A 19,158-nucleotide genomic window follows, 5' to 3' on the forward strand; every position below is an offset into this window, starting at 1 on the left:
TCTCAATAGATGCAGAAAAAGCTTTCGACAAAGTTCAGTAGTCGTTTATGATAAAAAACCTCTCTAGAAAGTGGGCATAGAGGGCACCTATCTCAACATAATAAAGGCCATATATGACAAACCCAGAGCAAGCATTATTCTCAATGGTGAAAAGCTGAAAGTATTTCCTCTAAGATCAGGAACAAGACAAGGGTGTCCAGTCTTGCCTCTGTTTTTCAACATAATTTTGAAAGTCCTAGCCATGACAGTGAGAGAAAAAAAATAAAAGTCCAAATTGAAAAAGAAGTAAAACTGCCACTGTTTGAGATGACATGATAGTATACATAGAAAAGCCTAAAGAAGCCACCAAAAAACTACCAGAGCCCATCAGTAAATCTAGAAAAGTGACAGGGTACAAAATTAATACACAGAAATCTCTTGAATTTCTTGTACACTAGCAATGAGAGATCAGAAATTATGTAAACAATCTCATTTACCATTACAATGAAAAGAATAAAATACCTAGGAATAAATCTACCTAAGGAGGCAAAGGATCTAGATGTAGAAAGTTATAAGATATTGATGGAAGAAATCAAAGATGATACAGAGAGATATACTATGTTCTTGGATTGGAAGAATCAGTGTTGTGAAAATAACTGTACTGCTCAAAGCAATCTCTATCACATTACCGATGCCATCTTTCACAGAACTAGGAAAAAATTTGCAATTTGTATGGAAATACAAAAGATCCCAAATAGCCAAAGCAATCTTGAGAAAGAAGAATGGAGCTGGAGGAATCAACCTTCCTGACTTCAGACTATACTATAGTAATCAAGACAGTATGGTACTGGCCCCAAAACAGAAATATAGATTCAGTGGAACAGAACTGAAGGCCCAGAGATAAACCCATGCACTATGGGCACCTTATCTTTGACAAAGGAGGCAAGGATATACAATGGAGAAAAGATAGCCTCTTCAATAAAAAGATAGCCTGTTCAATAAATCGTACTGGGAAGACTGGACAGCTACATGTAAAAGAATGGAATTAGAACACTCACTAGCATCATACACAAAAATAAACTCAAGATGGATTGAAGACCTAAACGGAAGGCCAGACGCTATAAAGCTTTTAGAGGAAAGCATAAGCAGAATAAACTCCTGGACATAAGTTGCAGCAAGATCTTTTTTGATCCACCTCCTATAGTAATAAGAATAAAAACAAAAATAAGCAAGTGGGACCTAATTAAACTTAAAAACTTTTGCACAGCAAAGAAAACCATAAACGAGTTGAAAAGACAACCCTCAGAATGGGAGAAAATATTTGCAAGTGAAGCAACTGACAAGGGATTAATCTCCAAAAGATACAGACAGCTCATGCGGCTAAATTTCAAAACAACAAACACCCCCAATAAAAAATGGGTGGAAGACCTAAATAGACATTTCTCCAAAGAAGACATACAGATGGCCAACAAATACATGTAAGGATGTTCAACATCACTTATTATTAGAGAAATGCAAATCAAAATTATAATGAGATACCACCTCACACTGGTCAGAATGGCCATCATCAAAAAAATCTACAAACAACAAATGCTAGAGAGGGCGTGCACTGCTGGTGGGAGTGTAAATTAATATAGCCACTACCGAGAACAGTATGGAGGTTCCTTAGAAAATTGAAAATAGAACTGCCATATGAACCAGCAATCGCATTATTCTGTATATACCCAGAGAAAACCATAATTTAAAAAGACATGCGCTCTGATGTTCACTATACCACTACATGTTCATCAAGAGAGCAATGGACAAAGATGTACATATATACAATGGAATGTTGCTCAGCCATAAAAGGGATGAAATTGATTCATTTGTAGAGATTCATACAGAGTGAAGTCAGGAAGAGAAAAACAAATATCATATATTAACACATATATGTGGAATCTAGAAAAATGTAGAGATGGTCTTATTTGCAAAGCAGAAGTAGAGACACAGATGTCGAGTACGGATACCGAGGGGAAAGGAGGATGGGATGAATTGGGAAATTGGGACTGACACACATATGCTATTGATACTATGTATAAAATGGATAACTAATGAGAACCTACTGTGTACCACAGGGAACTCTACTTCGTTAATGCTCTGTGGTGACCTGAATGGGAAGGAAATCCAAAAAAGAGGGGCTATATGTGTACATATAGCTGATTCACTTTGCTGTACAGTAGAAGCTAACACAACATTGTAAAACAACTAATAAATCCAATAAAATTAAAAATTAAAAAAAAAGACATGAATAGGTATAATCTTACCAAGGGGAAAACATGAATGGCAAGCATAAGGCCACATGAGATGTTTCACCCACTTAGGTAAACAAATGTTGGAAAGTTCGATAATAGTAATATTGACCAGAAGCGGGATCAAGGGGAAATTTTATATACTTGGCTATAGATTACTCCGTTCACTTTGGCCAGCAGCACTTTTCATTGTCACGTAAAATGGAACATTTGCATGTCCTACAGTCTTTCTGTCCTGCTCCTGTGCATATTCAGGACAGAACCATCTGCTTGCGCACATAACTACTTGGAGACCTCTTGAGAGCAGTATTTGTTCACAATTGGAAACAAAATCATCCCAGATGTTTATGAGCAGAAAAATGGGCACATGTGACCACACGATGTGGTATTCTACAGCAGTATAAACAAATGACCCAAGTCAGAGTGTGGACATATTTTGCAATATAATGTTGAGTAAGAACATCAAGTTGGTACATTGCAATGTCACATCATTTTTTCCATAAAGCTCATAAGCAAAACTATAGAATAAAGATATACATATGTAACCTATTTTTTTTTTAAAGATAAAGGTAAGGAAATTGTGAACAGAAAATTCACGGTAAGTAGCCTCTTGCTGGGGGGCAGGAGAATAGGATAGTAGAGTGACATACACATATAGGTGGAGCTACATAATCATGTTGGTTCTTCAGTTGAGTGATAAGGTCGTATGCTTTTGTAAGTTTCAATAATCAAGATAATAAAAACAAAATAGATTGCTGAAAGGGCTATATATGTTCTCCAGCACCCCCTTTTAGAGAAATACATGGTGCAGGAAAGCAGGGGGTATGAAAGCCAGTCACTAGGCTGGCCCCAGGCTGGTGTCTGGAAACAGGGATTTCAGAATCTCCTCCCACCTGAAGTGCCCAGAGCTAAGAGTGGCTCCTCAGTGCCTGCGCCCTGTGTGTGAACAGTGTGGTTCACACTGAACATGTGCTCTCCTCTGGGGACTTGGGGTACCTGCCGGGCAGGTGTGTTCACATGATCAGTGCCTGGTACAAAGTATCTCATGAGCATTTCACTCGGGGAATTGGTGCCACCTGTCTCCCCAGGGTCCTGAAAGTGTGCCTGGTTTCCTCTAGACTTCATTCCCTGTGCTCCCTCTCCGTGCCTTTTCCCTCTGACAGCTGTGCTGTGTTCTCACAGCGCCCAGGAGTCCTAGTGAATTACTGAACCCAGGGGGATCTTGGAGACCCCAACACAGCCTGTAACTTAAAATTGCAGGCTTTGTTAGGAAACTTTTAGCAGGTTGACAGTTAAACAATAGTAGTCATATACACACTCAAGTACTCTTGGCATAATATAACTTGGAGCCCAAGTAGGGGATGGACTTACTGTTGGGGTTGATTGGTTACTTGTCAGAAGAGCCAGTCCATGCAGGTTATGTGTTCTGGAGCAGTTTACCAAGTAATTAGTTGATTGCAAACTAGTTACCAGCATTACTAACAAGCATGTGACAGTCATTGTGCACACACTGTCAGAAAAAGTCCTTTTAACTTGTGTCTGGTTGGGTACTGAGCACTGAAATAAAGATGATGTGGTCAGAATTTTCTCAATTATGGTTCCACTGGAGGAAATGACTGCTTTTCAAATGAAGTTGGATAAGCACTATTTGTTGTAAAAGTGTTTATCGTGTACGTAACGTTTCTTCCAGAGATGTGTTACATCAGAATTTTGAGAGTTACAAGCCTGAGGTCCAGGAGTTGATTTGTGTGGCTGATCGTTTGGGATCCCTGATGCAATACGAAACACCTGGTTTCCTGCCAAACAAGAGAATACACAGAGGTATTTTAAAACGATCTGAAAATGGAGCAAGGATTGTTAAACTGTGTTGTACTTTTGCAAAGAATCATTTGTTGTGCTTACTCAAAATCTCCATGTGGTAAGAACAGAAATGAGTAGATTCATTCATACTGAGTTCTGAGAGAAGAATGCTTCTGGCTTTGGCTCTTACGCTGTTGCTTGGGGTAGGTGTAGAATGTAGATCATCAGTTATTGCTTTAGGTCAGACAGCTCATCCACCAGAGCCATCCCCTTCCTATAGGGTGAAGAGGGATTTGAACCTCAGTTCCTTCAGGATTGAGAGGAGACAAGGCTGCAGTTGTCTCCAGTTTCCTCTAATAGAGCTGAGTTTTAGTCAGGCTGTCATGATGGTAATGCATCTCTGGTCTTGTTGAATTTCCAATACTTGTGATTCTCTTTCAATATAATGATTCCTGAATTGTTTATTGAGTTGTTGGTGAAGATCATTCCCTCTAAAGGGTACTTACAAACTCTGTTTCCCCCATATTTCCTTCTTTTAGCCATGGGTTTGGCAGCATTAGAAGTCATGCAAGCTGTACAGCGTACCTGGACGAATTCAAAGGTTCGAATGAATGGGAAAACACGGCTGATGCAGTGGAGAGACATGTTTGACATCGCAGTAAAATGGAGACGGTAACTGGCATTTAAATGAAAATAAACCAGAAGTCGAATCAATGTAATATAATGTTAAGTCTCCTCTAGTTAGCAGATTCTGAATCTGTTTTATTAACTAATGTGTGTGCGTGTGCATTCAGTCACGTCTGACTCTTTGTGACCCCCATGGACTGTAGCCTGCTAGAGTCCTCTGTCCATGGGATTTTCCAGGCAAGAATACTAGAGTGGGTTGCCATTTCCTTCTCCTTTATTAACTAAGAATAGATCTTATAAGTTATGTTTCCTGCTGTTATTCATTTTCATGAGAAAAGCACTGCTCTGCTGGTAAACCTGCACTGACTTCTTACTTGGTCCACTTGGAATATCTTTGGAATTTGCAGGTTTGTGTTTCATGTTTTTAGATGTAATGGACCGAGAAGTTGTTTTCTCCCCACTTTCACAAAGACTTGTACATGTTTTATTTTAATGCTTTTGAACATTTCTAGGTTTTATAAGGTCTTCATTTTTAATAAGCCCTGTTTTATAGGATTGCTGACCCAGACCAACCAGTGCTGTGGTTGGATCAAATGCCAGCACGAAGTCTCAGCAGAGGTTTTAACAATCACATAAATTTAATCAGGTATGAACATTCTGTTTATCTTTCCTGTTTTCGTAGCAGGTTTTTTTTCTGTTAGTTTTGGCTGGGCTGGGTCTTTGCTGCTACGTGCAGACTGTCTCGAGTTGTGCTGCGTGGGCTTCTCGTTGTAGTGAGAAGCGGCTTCTCGTTGCAGAGCACAGGCTCTAGGTGCGCGGACTTCAGTCGTCGCGGCGTGAGGGCTCAGTAGCTGTGGCTCTTGGACTTAGTTGCCCTGAGGCGTGTGGGATCTTCCCAGACCAGAGGTCAAACCCCGTCCCCGCATCGGCAGGCTGATTCTTAACAACTGGACCACCCGGGAAGTCCAAGGAGATTATCTTAAATGATCAATTTACAGAGACTGCAAGCAACCCATTTCTCCTTTCTTGGTGACTTTTGGACACAAATTAGCCCTGTACCTGCAGGGTCCTGCCTGCGTTCTTTTGAGCTGGCCTGGTTGCAAAAAGAAATGTTGTACCCTTTTCCAATCTCTTTGATGCAGAGCTCAGTTGAAGGGTAGAATGCCAGATTTTTGCCTAGACGTCCATCTTTGAATGGTCCTAAATTATCATAGAAAGTACTTAGATAAATGACATTACATTACCATTATATTATATACTTATAATATTGTGGCTCAAAGAATTCTTGTAGTGAGGGAAAGGCTTCCCCCTTGAGCCACCCTGCAACACACAAAGGGTTTGGTTTAAAGACACTGGGCGCTAAGCTGCCTTCCTGGGAGGTTGAGCAGGTTAAGTGGAGAGCTTTTGTTTTGTCCAGAGGCTTCTGAAAAGTCAGGGGTATGGGTGAAGTGCTCACCCTGTTATTCCACCCTCTTAATAAATGATGAGCAAATATTAAAGAGCAACAGCTCCAAGGGGACCCACTGAATTTAATTTTAGCTAAATTTTACAAATATGGTAGTTTTGTCACATTTAAAATGCTTCTAATTCCAGAAGCCTGAATCAAGAAAATATTCTACTATACAACTTCAACATTTGAGTTTAATGGAAATGTTATTAGGATATTTATTGTTTTAATTTCTAGAAAATACATTTCCTTTCCCCTGTGACTTGTATATTCATGTTTCTTACAAAATAATCTGTGACATTTACAGGTAGACTCAACTAGCTTTAACTGAAGGCCACTCTCCACGTGCTGAGCTGCATGGTGGTGAAGTACAGCTCCTGACTTCAGAAGACTCCTAGCTTAGTGAGGGAGGCAGACCAGTGAGCTGCCATGTAATGCTGCTCTTGTGTACAGGATGCCAGGCGTCCCAGTCCAGCCTCAGGTGATGCTGTTTGGATAGATGGAAAACAGAGGTGGATGAGGCATGAACAACTGCCCTCCCCCTCAACCCCGACACCAGTGAGTTAGGCATGGTCAGGGAAGTACAACTGTGATTAGTTTATGGTTAAGGGACTGTCAGAAATCAACCCTAGAAAGATAGGCAGTAGCCAAAACATAAATAGCTTTTTTTCCTCAACAAATAACTAACATACCCATGCTAAGTCATTTTCTATCTGGAAATGATAGCCATTCAGAGCTCAGAAGCAGAGATGTGACCTGAACAGATTTGTACATCTGGATGATCACTTCGGCCACAGATGGAAAGGCAGCAACTTCCCTTGGAGGGATAGGGAGTGGTTAGAAAGTTGTGTAACGTTTGGGTGCACTGATGCAGAGGTCTGGAAAGCTCTGTGAAAGTGAGCCAAAGGGGACGAGTGGACACGAGAAGGCAGGGTCGGAGCACTGGTGGTGGGTTAGAAGTGGGGGTGAGTGTGCAGCTGCGGGGATGTGGTTGCCCCAGGAGGCCAGGAAGCCCCAGGGCAAAAAGCAGGTGAACACGTTTGGGAGCTGGAGTGAATTCCTTAACTCATGTTTGACACGCCAGTGGGGAGCCCAGGGAGCTGTTTCAGGGAGTAGTTGACTCTGTGTGCTCTTGGACACATGTGTCAGCGTGTTGGCTATACATGAGGTTCTGGGAGGGTTTGTTGCTGTTGTTTTTAAAATTATTTATTTATTTATTTTTGGGGCTGCACTGGGTCTTCATTGCTACAGGCTGGCTTTCTCTAGTTGCAGCAAGTGAAAGCTACTCTCGTTGCAATGCACGGAGTTTCATTGCAGTGACTTCTCTCGTTGTGGAGCACAGGCTCAGTAGTTGTGGCACACAGGCTTAGTCGGTCCGCAGCATGTGGAATCTTCCCAGACCGGGAATCAAACTTGTGTCCCCGTCATTGGCAGGTGGATTCTTATCCACTGTACCACCAGGGGAGTCTTGGGATAGTTTTGAGAATGGAGGTTGGGGTAGAAATGGGAGGAAAATACTATTTAGAGTGGTGGAGGGGATGAAGACAGCGAGTAAATTACACAGTCAGAAGGAGTATTAGCAGCTAACGCTGTCAGGAACACTGAGAACGGGAGGGGGTATATTGCTGGGAAAGGGAAGGGATTCTTAACGGTAAAGTGGCAAATAAGTCTGGGCCTCATTTCAGCACTTGAGAACTTTTCTCCCTGCTTTGGCATCTCTGGACTGAGTTTGGTACCTTTCCTCCAGAGTGCTCTCCGTTGCTGACCATCAGTTTTGCTAAGACAGGCGTTTGTATCTCCCGTTCTCTGACTGCAAACAAACCAATGCCCCAAACCTCTTGGCTGCATTATTCTCACAGCTCTCTTACTGTCCTTTTGAATTAATGTTGAAATTAGATACTATGGAACATATCTCACTGTGAAAACATTCTCAACATATATTTTTTTCTTAACAGGGGTCAGGTGATCAACATGAGATACCTGGAATATTTTGAGAAAATTCTTCATTTTATTAAAGATAGAATTCTAGTTTATCATGGGTAATCTTTCAATTTTCTTTTTCATGGTAATGGATAGATTTTATATATTTTTCATTAGTTATATTTATGAAACTTGAAAACCACGCCTGTTGACAGACTGAACAGAATATATAACATTTTTACATAGTGTTTGGAATCATAAAGCCTTTCAAATCATTTATCAACCTTTTTAAAATAGCTTTACAAACTCCATGGACCTCAACTGAGTGTTTTTAATCTTACAGCCCTGTGGCTTTTCTAGCCTCTCTCCTGTCTTTAAATTCAGTGAAAGCAGGATATTTCTTTAAATTTCTTAATTAGGGATTAAATGATGGATTTTAGCCTGAATACTCATTCTCCCTCAACTGAGAGGCTATGCAGTGTAGATAGGACAGTGGACAAAAGCCCGGGGAAAAAGAATTCTGAAGGTTAGTTGTCACCAAGTAAATGTAAAATTGGTATAAAAGCCTAGTAGTATACTTCCATTTGAGCAACTTTAGGAATAAAAAACATATACTTCTACTTTCATAGTTGAAATAGGAGAATCAAAAGTTTTCTGACCAAGCCCAGACCCATGCATGTCCACATAGACATTGGCTGTCCATCCGTTCTGGTTTTCCCTATTTCATATCTGGACAGACTGCTGTTTCCCTCATTCTCATCTGTAGCCCAACACTTATTAGATTAAACTATTCCCTTATTTTGATACTTTGGTTGTGGTCCATCATTTTGAATATTGAGCCACTTGTAATTAAGGATTTATCTAAATTAAAGGTAATAGTGTAACTAATTACTGATTTCTGTGTTAATTTTAGTTGCTTTCTCTCTGTTTCCCCTTTAAAGAGCTAATAATCCTAAAGGATTGTTGGAAGTTAGAGAAGCTCTGGAAAAGGTCCACAAAGTGGAAGACCTCCTTCCAATTATGAAGGTAAATTTATCATCAAAATCTCAGCAGTTGTTTTTAGGGGAAAAAATTAGTACTCTTTGAAAGAAGAACTTATTATCATTAGATGCATATTTGTTAATGTTATTAGTATTTTAAGTTTTATAAAGTGTGCCACTTAAAAACACCGATAAAAACACATTCTGAATAATAACCAAAATTAAAGCAGACCCTAGAAGGTAAGAAAATGCAATAAAGAAAGCAAAGTCAGTTCAACTAAAGGTTTACAGAAAGAGAAGGGGGAACATTAAGATCAGGAGGGAATGTGTATAATGGGTGATATGTTCTGAGTGATTGATTCCCTCCCTGAGAGAACAAGCATCTCAGATCGGTGTTTTAAAACCCAGCTGTGCTCTGTTCACTGGAAACACCTGTGACAAGATGATAGTCAAAGCGTTCAAGGCTGAAAGGTAGGCCAGGCAAATGCTCCTGGAGAAAAGCAGGTGTGGCAACGTCAGTATCAGAAGGATTTGAATTCAAGATAAAGGGCCCATCAGGGGGAAATAATTATATTGTTTTAAAAGTATAATCCAGTAAGAAATTAGAACTTTATGAACCTTTTCTCCAAACTACCCAAAATGTGCCCACAACAGGTACATTTGATTTTTTTCAATTAATAGTTTGACCTATAACATAAAACTTGAATAAATATTCTCCTTGTAGCTATAGTAGATAAGACTGATGTACATCAAGTAAATGATAAGACATTTCTGTGTATGACAAAGCTCACACATTTCTAAAGCATAACCAGGAGGCATCTTGTCATGGGCAAAGCCACGAGCTGGCCCCATGCCCCAGGCCCGTCTGCTACTGGGCTGGGCCGTCGCTCCTGGCTCGCCTCCAGGCTCTGTGTGCTTATGAGCCTTGTTTCTGGCCAACCTGGTTATTTTGAGGGTCTCGTGAACTGAGGTGTGGTTCTCAGTCTTCTCAAACCCGTCTTAACTCAGCAAACATGTTCAGATGGCCCATTTACTACACTAAAATCAAATCCATAAGAATGCACATACTCAAAAAACCCCTTAGAAGGTCACCATAGTGCTCTAAAGGAGCTCTAAAAGCTAAGTCATTTATAGGCAAGAAACAGTAGGTCAGCATTCAGGCATATCTTCATGAGAAGCCACAAAGAAGTAGCCGGTTGCTTGCACACGTGTGTAAAGTCTTGGTGAATGTGACAGCTCCAGAGGCAGCCCTGCAGCGATCTATCATTTGGTGACTCAAGTATCATGAGCTATGACTTTGGTGATATGGTTTTCCATAATGGTAAACCACACTTAATAGTTCTGTACAATGTACAGATATACTCTTTCCTCAGTTTATATGCCGTTTGCATTTCTAGAAAAGTCAGTGGGTATTTCAACTGTAACAGATATTTAGCGTGTGAGGGTAAAATGGAGTCTGATTCCAGGCCTAGGTAATTATTACATTACAAACAGCTTCTTCATCCATGTGCAGATCCAGCGGGAGTCATGCCCGTGTGACTGTCCCTCGCACCTCATCCTTGTAGCCACACGCTCCCCTGAATTCCCCAAATGTCCTCCAGGGGGCAGAATGGCCCCACCAAGGACTGCTGGATGCACCAGACAGAAGGAAACTGGAGCCTGACTCAGATTTTAGTCTTCAGCTTTCCAGTGGGTGTTTTCGGCATTTAAATTTACTATATTAGGCAGAATAGGGAAGCAGCTGAGGGATATTGTAACACATATATATGAAAGTGAAAAGTGAGAGTGTTAGTCACTCAGTCATGTCCCACTCTTTGTGACCCCATGGACTGTAGCCTACCAGGCTCCTCTGTCCATGGAATTCTCCAGGCAAGAATACTGGGGTGGGTTGCCATTCCCTTCACCAGGGGATCTTCCCAACCCAGGGATTGAACCCGGGTCTGCTGCATTGCAGGCAAATTCCTTACTGTCTGAGCCACCAGGGAAGCCCATAGTATGTGTGTATGTCTGTGTGTGTATTAAGAAAAGCATAATGCACAAAAGGCTGCAGTTGTGTGGAGAGCTGCTAAGGGGCCCAGCATCACCCCGCCACCCACCCAGTGTCTGACTTCCAATGCAAAGTCATTGCCTGTTTGGCTATATCTGGGAATGGCCATCTCACTGTGGCCTTGCACACCGTGCCTCCACGCAGGCTGGGTGTGTACTGGTGTTTCTAAAGGCACACATAGAAGTAAATAAAAATATGCCTTTGTGTTTAAAGTGCTTGTTGAATGTGATGCCCTGACAGGTTCTTCTACACGATGTCCTTCTGCCAGGTTCAGAGGTACCTCAGTTCCCCTCTGGGCAGCTGGCTAGTGAATTAAGGGACTGGGTGTCATGAGGGCCTGGGCCCCTGTTTCCATGTGCAGCTCAGGCAGGACCTCACCTTGCCGCATCTCACCAACTGGGTTTCCTCACCTGTGAGATCGAGGTCGTGGCCTATCTTATAGGCATGCAGGGAGCATTAAAGAGAATTGACGCATACCCTTAAGTGTTAGCACATTCTGCCCCTAAAAGTCCTTGTCCTCATACAAAGACATCTCTTGTCTCAGCCCCTGCTGCCAGCCTTCCTGCCCACATCCACACATGTTCACCTTTTCCTGGACCTTAGTGAATGCCCACTGGTTGCTGTTTTTAGACAACCTTTTCCTCCAGTGTGTTTTGTGAAGCACAACCTCTTTCTATTTTACCGTCGATTCTCTTATTCAAGTCTGCCAATCCTAAACAATATTGGCTACACTCAATAACCGAATTTGGGGAGAATGTTTCTGGAGCAATGACAACACCTATTTATTGGCTTTTCAGTTTGTCAGAAGTGTTTTAAACAGAAAGCTGTGTTCATACTCATCACCCTTAAGAGCCATTCTTACCTCTAACTCCTTTAGAATACTCTGCTTTGTTACTCTATGGTCTGCACAGTTGGGGTATGTGCGTGTGTGTGTATAAAATTCTCAGTTGACAAAATTCTGAGTACTTTTCAGACAGATAAGAGTCTACTTTGAAGAAGCACTAGCAAAAATGCATAGTGCTATTTTGAGTTGTAGGATTGAATACAGCTATCCTGCTAAGAGTCAAAGTTCCTGCCAATTAAGATGAACAAGAGAAAAGACCCAAGTGGAGCTCTTCGGAGTGAGAGTTGCCACTGAAGAAAGGCTGTGTGCGTTTTGCGCTGAGGTTCTCTTCTGGCCTCTGGCAGGGGCCATGGGGAGTGTGGCTTGGGCTGAGAGAGTGGATGGGGGCCTAGGGACAGGCACAGGCGTCCTGGACACTAACCGCCAGGGCAGAGGACACCATGTCTTGCGTTCTCTGAGCCTTCTAGAAACATCAAAGTCAGAGTTGGCGCCGCAGATTGGGAATTTACAATGAATCTCACTAGTAATGTGAATTTTCTTTTTCCTTGAAAGCAGTTTAATACTAAAACAAAGGATGGGTTCACTGTGAACACCAAAGTTCCCAGCCTCAAAGACCAAGGGAAGGAATATGATGGCTTCACGATTACGATTACGGGAGACAAGTACGTGCGCTTCCTCAGTGTGGGTGTACAGAGGGGGGCAGGTGTCAGAAAGTGTGCAGACACCTGGTATTGCCAGAGGAGGGTGGACATTCCGGGCTTTTGCTGTCTCCTGAAATGGAGATTATCAAGGTCCAGTGTATCACTAGAACCAGCTTTTTTGAAGCTTGTTGTGAGGAAGACTTTTACCAATTAAGTGAAAAAAAGATGAGAGATTGACAGATTGAAGGCTGTTATTGGAATTTTAAATATAGTTTTAATTCATTGTGGGAGTACAAGTACGTCTCATTGAAAATTTAGAATATAGATAAGCAAAGATAAAAAATTTTAAATCATTGTTTCCTTAAAAACTGAGATTATACTGTACATATTGTTTTATAACCTGTTTCTTTTCTACTCTTGCTCTGAACATTTTCCCATACCTTATTCTTAAAAGCATTTCTAAAAATTGCCTAGTATTCTATTTTTGGAATATTATAGAGTTACTCCTACTAGTTTTTACTTGTCATTGATCATTTAGGATGTTTTCCACTTTTTCAGCTTATATAATAGCACCAAATGAAAATTTGTGGTCATAATCATTTTATGTCCATCTGAAATCCAAACTTCACCTCGGAGCCTCCACATCCTTGAGCTTTGGTGGCATGATCTTGACCCTCCCCAGTTACTCTCCTCCCCACAACACGCATTCCTCAGTTGCTGCCCTGAGCTCCACCACATCGGCATCAAGGGTGTCTGGCAGCTCAGCTTTGGGCCCCACATCCTCTTAGCCCCTCTGCCTCCTGGTCTCTTGCTTCCATGTCAGAACTCACACCTTCCGGAAGAAACACCATTTAGCAAAGATTCTGTGACTTTTCCTTTGAGGTCTCCATCTCTACCCCAAGCCACTTATCAAAGTACCTTCCCAATAAAGATGGTTCTCCTCGCATAAAAGGAATTCCAGGGTTTTCTATTGATGTAAAATTATTGTCTCATTCCTCTTCACCCACCCATGATTCAGTTCCCAGCAGAAATGAACTACTAAGTAAGAGTACATAAATCCTTCCCCCAAACACAGCATCTTCCTCAGCTGTCTCTTTTCATCCCATTTGTTGTCAGCCTTGCTTGGGGCCTCTGACCCCCACGAGGACTCATGACTCGTATCTCCATCTCCGGTCTCCTGGGGCCTGACCAATGCTTCAGTGGGCTCCACCCCACTGGGTGTTCCCCTGGATCCAAAAATCCCTCCCTAGTCCGTACCCTGCCACTGCCTGCTGACTCCAAAATCATCTCCCCTGCCAGACAGGCAAGGCCTTTTGTAATAATGGCCTCAAACAGTGCTTCCTGCTTTACCTGAAGCACTTTGCTGCCAGAACCAGGCCTGCCACTTCAGCTGGATGACTTGTTCCCCGAGGTCACCTCCTACCTCTTGGGTCTGTTTCACTCACAGCCTCATCTTGAAGACCCAACCAAGTTCTGGCCCCTTCTCCCACAAAGCATTTTCTGTTTTCTTCCACATCTTCCAAATTAGATCAACTTTCTCCTCTGAACCTCTGATCAACTGTTACCGCCCTACGCATGGACTCATAATAATCTGTGACCTTGTTTCCCCCTCCTTTCCTTGATAAAGACAGCTGCTTTGCCTTGTTGTTCTTCATAGGATCTAAGGACTATTTTCAGCATTTTGGTACTGGTGTTATACAGTAAATACCTGTTGCATGGAACTTTTATCCTGCCCCGGGCCTCACATGGAGCTGCACATGCAGCAGAGTTTTAAAAAATGAAACTGTGGAGGCCCAGAACTTGTTTTCTGTGCACAGCCCCAGCTCCTGCTCTTCTGATGTAAAAGAGTGATTGTCTGATAAAACTGAAACACATTGAAATATGTTGTACTCTGTGAAGTTATTTCCTCCTCTGTTGGCTTAAGCTCATAAAAGACGTACATATGAATCTAGAGCCTATTATACAGATTGAAGTTAAGTCCAAAGGAGAAAAACAGCTACTGTGTTTTAACACATATATATATGGAATCTAAAAAGATAGCACTGATAAACCTATTCTCAGGGCAGGAATAGAGACACAGACACAGAGAAAGGACTTGTAGACACAGCAGGGGGAGGAAGGGGTGGGACGAACTGAGAGAGCAGCACTGACATATGTACATTACCGTGTGTAAAACAGACAGCTAGGGAGAAGCTGCCGCACAGCACAGGGAGCTCAGCTCAGTGCTCTCTGGTGACCTAGAGGAGTGGGATGGGGGTGGGAGGGAGGGAGGTTCAGGATGTATGTATACTTACGGCTGACTCATGTTGTTGTATGGCAGAGGCCAGCACAACATGGTAAAGCTATTATCCTCCAATTAAAAATTAAAATTAAAAAACAAGTTTTTTTTAAAAAGTGCATACGGTTAAACTGAGCAAAATCTATTTGTGACAAAACCGCCTGCTACGAGACACGCCTCGGCAGTCTGCTCAGAAACGCGTGGACACTCCTCGCATGTCCTGCCACATCAGCGAGTGCCGCCTGCTGCTGCCCCACACCCCTGTCCCCGTGTTTAGCTCTGTGAATTGTATAATACATGCCTCTGACATACATTCTTGTATTTCTAGGGTTGGCAATATACTATTTTCTGTGGAAACTCAAACCACAGAAGAGAGAACACAATTATATCATGCCGAAATAGATGCACTTTATAAAGATCTAACAGCAAAAGGAAAAGTACTGATTCTCTCATCAGAATTTGGGGTAGGTTTCTGTTTGTCTTCATTTTATCCATGGTGCTATGATTCTTTTGTCCTCTTTCACTGAGATCGTACATTTATGCTTGAAATCAGCCTTAAATAACCAGGAAATACTTCTTTTAATATTCTTATAGAGACAGTTCCGTATTTAATAACTACAGAAACTGAGAGAGGGGAATGTATGTAGTTACTGTGTTATGCTATGCTATGCTAAGTCACTTCAGCCGTGTCCGACTCTGTGTGACCCCATAGACGGCAGCCCACCAGGCTCCCCCGTCCCTGGGATTCTCCAGGCAAGAACACTGGAGTGGGTTGCCATTTCCTTCTCCAATGCATGAAAGTGAAAAGTGAAAGGGAAGTCGCTCAGTCGTGTCTGACTCCCAGCGACCCCATGGACTGGAGCCTACTAGGCTCCTCCATCCATGGGATTTTCCAGGCAAGAGTACTGGAGTGGGGTGCCATTGCCTTCTCTGAGTTACTGTGTTATATTATCAGAAATTGGAGCTTTGTCAGTATTTAAGTGTATAGGTTGTCCATGATGGACGTGACTGTTTCCTGGACTGCAGGCTCCTCCACCATTGCTTTCTGATTCAACGGGGAGCTACATCCTGCTCCCCAGGAGCTACAATGTCACCTGCATGATTGTAGCTGTTACTGTGTGGAGAGTATAGGGGGTGCTCCATCCACGTTCTGGAATGGATACCCATGGCTTTTGGAAAGTTCCTTTATTTCTCTGGATTTTATTCAGTTTATACATATAATTGGAGGAGGGCGTGGCAACCCACTCCAGTTTTCTTGCCTGGAGAATCCCATGGACAGAGGAGCCTGGCGGGCTACAGTTCATGGGGTCACAAAGAGTCAGACCCAACTGAAGAGATTTAGCATGCACACACATATATAATTAAGTGTATCGATCACCTAAATCTCAGTGGCGGGGGGAGGGGTGATGCTAATCAGAATCTTGGAGTAGAGAGGCCTGTAGTCTGAGAAAGTATATTCAATATTAATAAGCACTTTGTTTTATTTTAATCCTAATGTTTTTTTTTGACTTTGCAAAATCCTAATTTTGACTTTGCAAATAATGTTATAGACCAAAACAGATATCTACGTTTATCAGAAAAAGTTTGCTGTTTTGAAGGCAGCTGGGAGCATACTGCTTAAAACTAAATTGTACATATACCCTTTCATTAGAAAAAAATGATGTGAAAGAGTATAATATATTCAGGGATATGAAAAGTAGGTCCTTGTAGGAGAAGAATGAAATAATCCTCTTCCTAGTAAATGATTCTGCTGTGTCTTGTCACCTCATAAAAATGAGTTTATAATCTATTATTTAAGTTCATGAGCACATATCTTTTTTTCCCTAGGAGGCTGATGCTGTTTGCAACTTAATCTTATCCTTAGTTTACTATTTTTATAATTTAATGCCGCTCTCTCGTGGATCCAGGTGGGTGATATCCTATAATCTGACAGTTTTGTGGTGAAGAACACATGCCTTTTGCTTGCATTTGCTGTGTGGGTATGAGTACAGGTATCCTAGCAATGGCGAGAAGCCCCCTTTGATTTTCCAGAGTCCACCCGAAAGTGATGTCCTTGATCTACTGCATCATCAAGGATTCTGGAAGGTAGTTCTAGTAGAAGGCTCTTGGTGTTTACAGGCTGGAGCTCATTCATTCACAAAAATGTATCCAAATCTCACTCTGTGCACACATGCTCTCACTGTGCTTTAATTCCTGGTGTTTGCCCAGACTGTTACCCTGCTGCCCCCAAATTTTGGCCATTAATTGACCTTTAGCCCTAAAGTTTAATACTTTTGCATCAGCAACCATCCCAAAGTATTATTACTGTTATAAATGAATTCTACTTAGCGAATTCATCAGGAGTCTTTCAAGTGTCGTTCAAACAAGGGTGTGTCTGTAGAGCTTTGTTTTTATTCCCTTTTGTATGGTACCATGTACAGCGAATCAGGTGAATGGTGTATGCTGTTGTTAGCACATGTTTGAATTTCAGATGTTTTGGTTAAAATCATATACTTAAGTGTCTTGATCTCTGATTAATACTTTAGAAAGTAAAACTCTCCTAAATGTGGTAGTAAGTTTTCTTGTACTATTAAAGAAGCACTGGGAGTTGGGCATAATGGGCGCAGGGCGTCCACTGGTGGTGATGGATGGAAACTGGGCTGGTGGTGATCACTCTGTGGTGTAGACATGTGTGCACCTGGAACTTACGAGGTAAAAATGGCCTTGAAGTAAAATAGGAACAGAAATGTTGTACCTTAGGCACAACTGTTATAGGAATGCTAACTAGATCTATAACATGCAGGGGGCCTCCATGTGCCTGTTCATCCACCGCTTGCAGGCACTGTGCACGCGTGTGTTCACGCAGCAGCTCTGGGGGCTTCTGTGTCACTTGAGAAGGAGGTCCAACTCCAGTCACCCCCGGCTCCCCCTCAGCCCCTGCACCTGTCCGGTCCCTGACTGAGTCTTGTTGACTCTGCCTCCTAAACCTCTCCTCTCCTCATGCTCCTTGCACGTGCCATAGCTCAGATCGGCTCATCTCTTGCACTGACCTTTCTTTTTTAAAAAAATGTTCATTTAATTCTCTATTTTTGGCTGCACTGGGTCTTTATTGCTGTGTGGGGGCTTTCTCTAGTTGCAGTGAGCTGGAGCTACTCTGTGTTGAGAGGGCATGGGCTTCTCATTGCAGTGGCTTCTCCTGTTATGCAGCACTGGCTCTAGGCACTCAGGCTTCAGTAGCTGCAGCTCTCCAGCTTAGCTGCCTCGAGGCATGTGGGATCCTTTCAAACCAGGAATCAGACCTGTGTCCCCTGTAATTCACAGGCAGATTCTTAACCACTGGACCACCAGGGAAGTCCCCCTGCTTATCTCTTGCACTGACCTTTCTAACTGGTCTCTCCGTTTCCAGGCTTTTCTTTTTCCCTCTTTGTGCGCCAGTTCTTTATATCTGTTGGCTCAGGTGCCAACTCAGTGGCGTGATGCACAGTGCCAGCTCCTCCCTGCCCTGGTTTACCATGGCCTCATCACCTTTCCTGTCATCTACCCTCTCTCCATCCTCACTCTGGTCTCTCCACCACACCCCCTGCTTGTCCAAACACCTTCCTGTCCCGCCCAGCCAGCCACTTCCCTGCCTTCTCCTCTCCATTGCCCTGCCCATGGCCTTCAAAGATAAAGCACATGTGTCCATGGCCTCTGTGAGGGCTTCCCTATTAGGTGACTGCAGGGCTGACTCCCTTTCTCTGGTGTCCATTTGCAGAGGCAAGAGCTCTGTCTTAGCTGTCTTCGTCCTGGGGTGCCTCTCACAAAGCACACAGATGGCATCATAATACAAATGTCAGAGCCCAGAGTGAGTCTGGACATGGCAGGAAGGAAGTGCACATAACCCAGCCTTCAGACCAGTCTGTTAGTACTTTCTGAGATGCGTTCTTTTTCTTCTTTGGGGCCAAAGTTTTTATTGTTAAACTCTAATAATATGTTTGCATTTACAAAGTATAATATATATATATATATGCATTTTAAAGCCAAGCCTCATGCAGTTAAAAATGTAAGCAAGCAAGGTCTTCCCTGGCAGTCCAGCTGTTAAGACCCCATGCTTCCAATGCAGGGGGCTTAGACTCAGTCCCTGCTTGGGGAACTAAGATCCCACATGCCATGTGATGTGGCCGATAATGAATTTTTTAAAATAATAGAAAGCAGGCACATTTTCTAATTCAGTGTTTTCCTATAAGAATAGGAAAACCAACTGAAAAGAAAACTCCTAATTAAAAGAAACTTTGTCTCAGAAAAATATTATTGTTACACATTTACCCCTAAATTAGTAAACCAGTAAA

General features: G+C 42.4%; 1 protein-coding gene across 16 annotated transcripts in view; it reads left to right on the forward strand.

Annotated features, from left to right (window-relative positions):
• The window catches only part of TTC13 (tetratricopeptide repeat domain 13), a 98,890-nt gene that overhangs the window by 58,324 nt on the left and 21,408 nt on the right, over positions 1–19,158 (forward strand). For 9 of the 16 annotated variants that reach the window (XR_015156621.1, XM_086381317.1, XM_086381322.1 and 6 more), the window contains 8 exons: positions 3,958–4,088; positions 4,607–4,739; positions 5,248–5,340; positions 8,097–8,180; positions 9,003–9,087; positions 12,485–12,594; positions 15,180–15,315; positions 16,679–16,758. Coding sequence is in view for 14 of the 16 variants with exons in the window: in XM_086381317.1 (XP_086237443.1) it covers positions 3,958–4,088; positions 4,607–4,739; positions 5,248–5,340; positions 8,097–8,180; positions 9,003–9,087; positions 12,485–12,594; positions 15,180–15,315; positions 16,679–16,758 (852 nt within the window). In the remaining 2 variants the exon portion in view is untranslated. The remainder of the gene's footprint in view (positions 1–3,957; positions 4,089–4,606; positions 4,740–5,247; positions 5,341–8,096; positions 8,181–9,002; positions 9,088–12,484; positions 12,595–15,179; positions 15,316–16,678; positions 16,759–19,158) is intronic. The other 7 variants (XR_015156622.1, XM_086381318.1, XM_086381329.1 and 4 more) reach the window with 1 other exon arrangement.

This window comes from Bos grunniens, chromosome 28, assembly GCF_055505025.1.
Source record: "Bos grunniens cultivar Pamir isolate PY7600 chromosome 28, Bosgru_T2T1.0, whole genome shotgun sequence".
Lineage (NCBI taxonomy): Eukaryota > Metazoa > Chordata > Mammalia > Artiodactyla > Bovidae > Bos > Bos grunniens.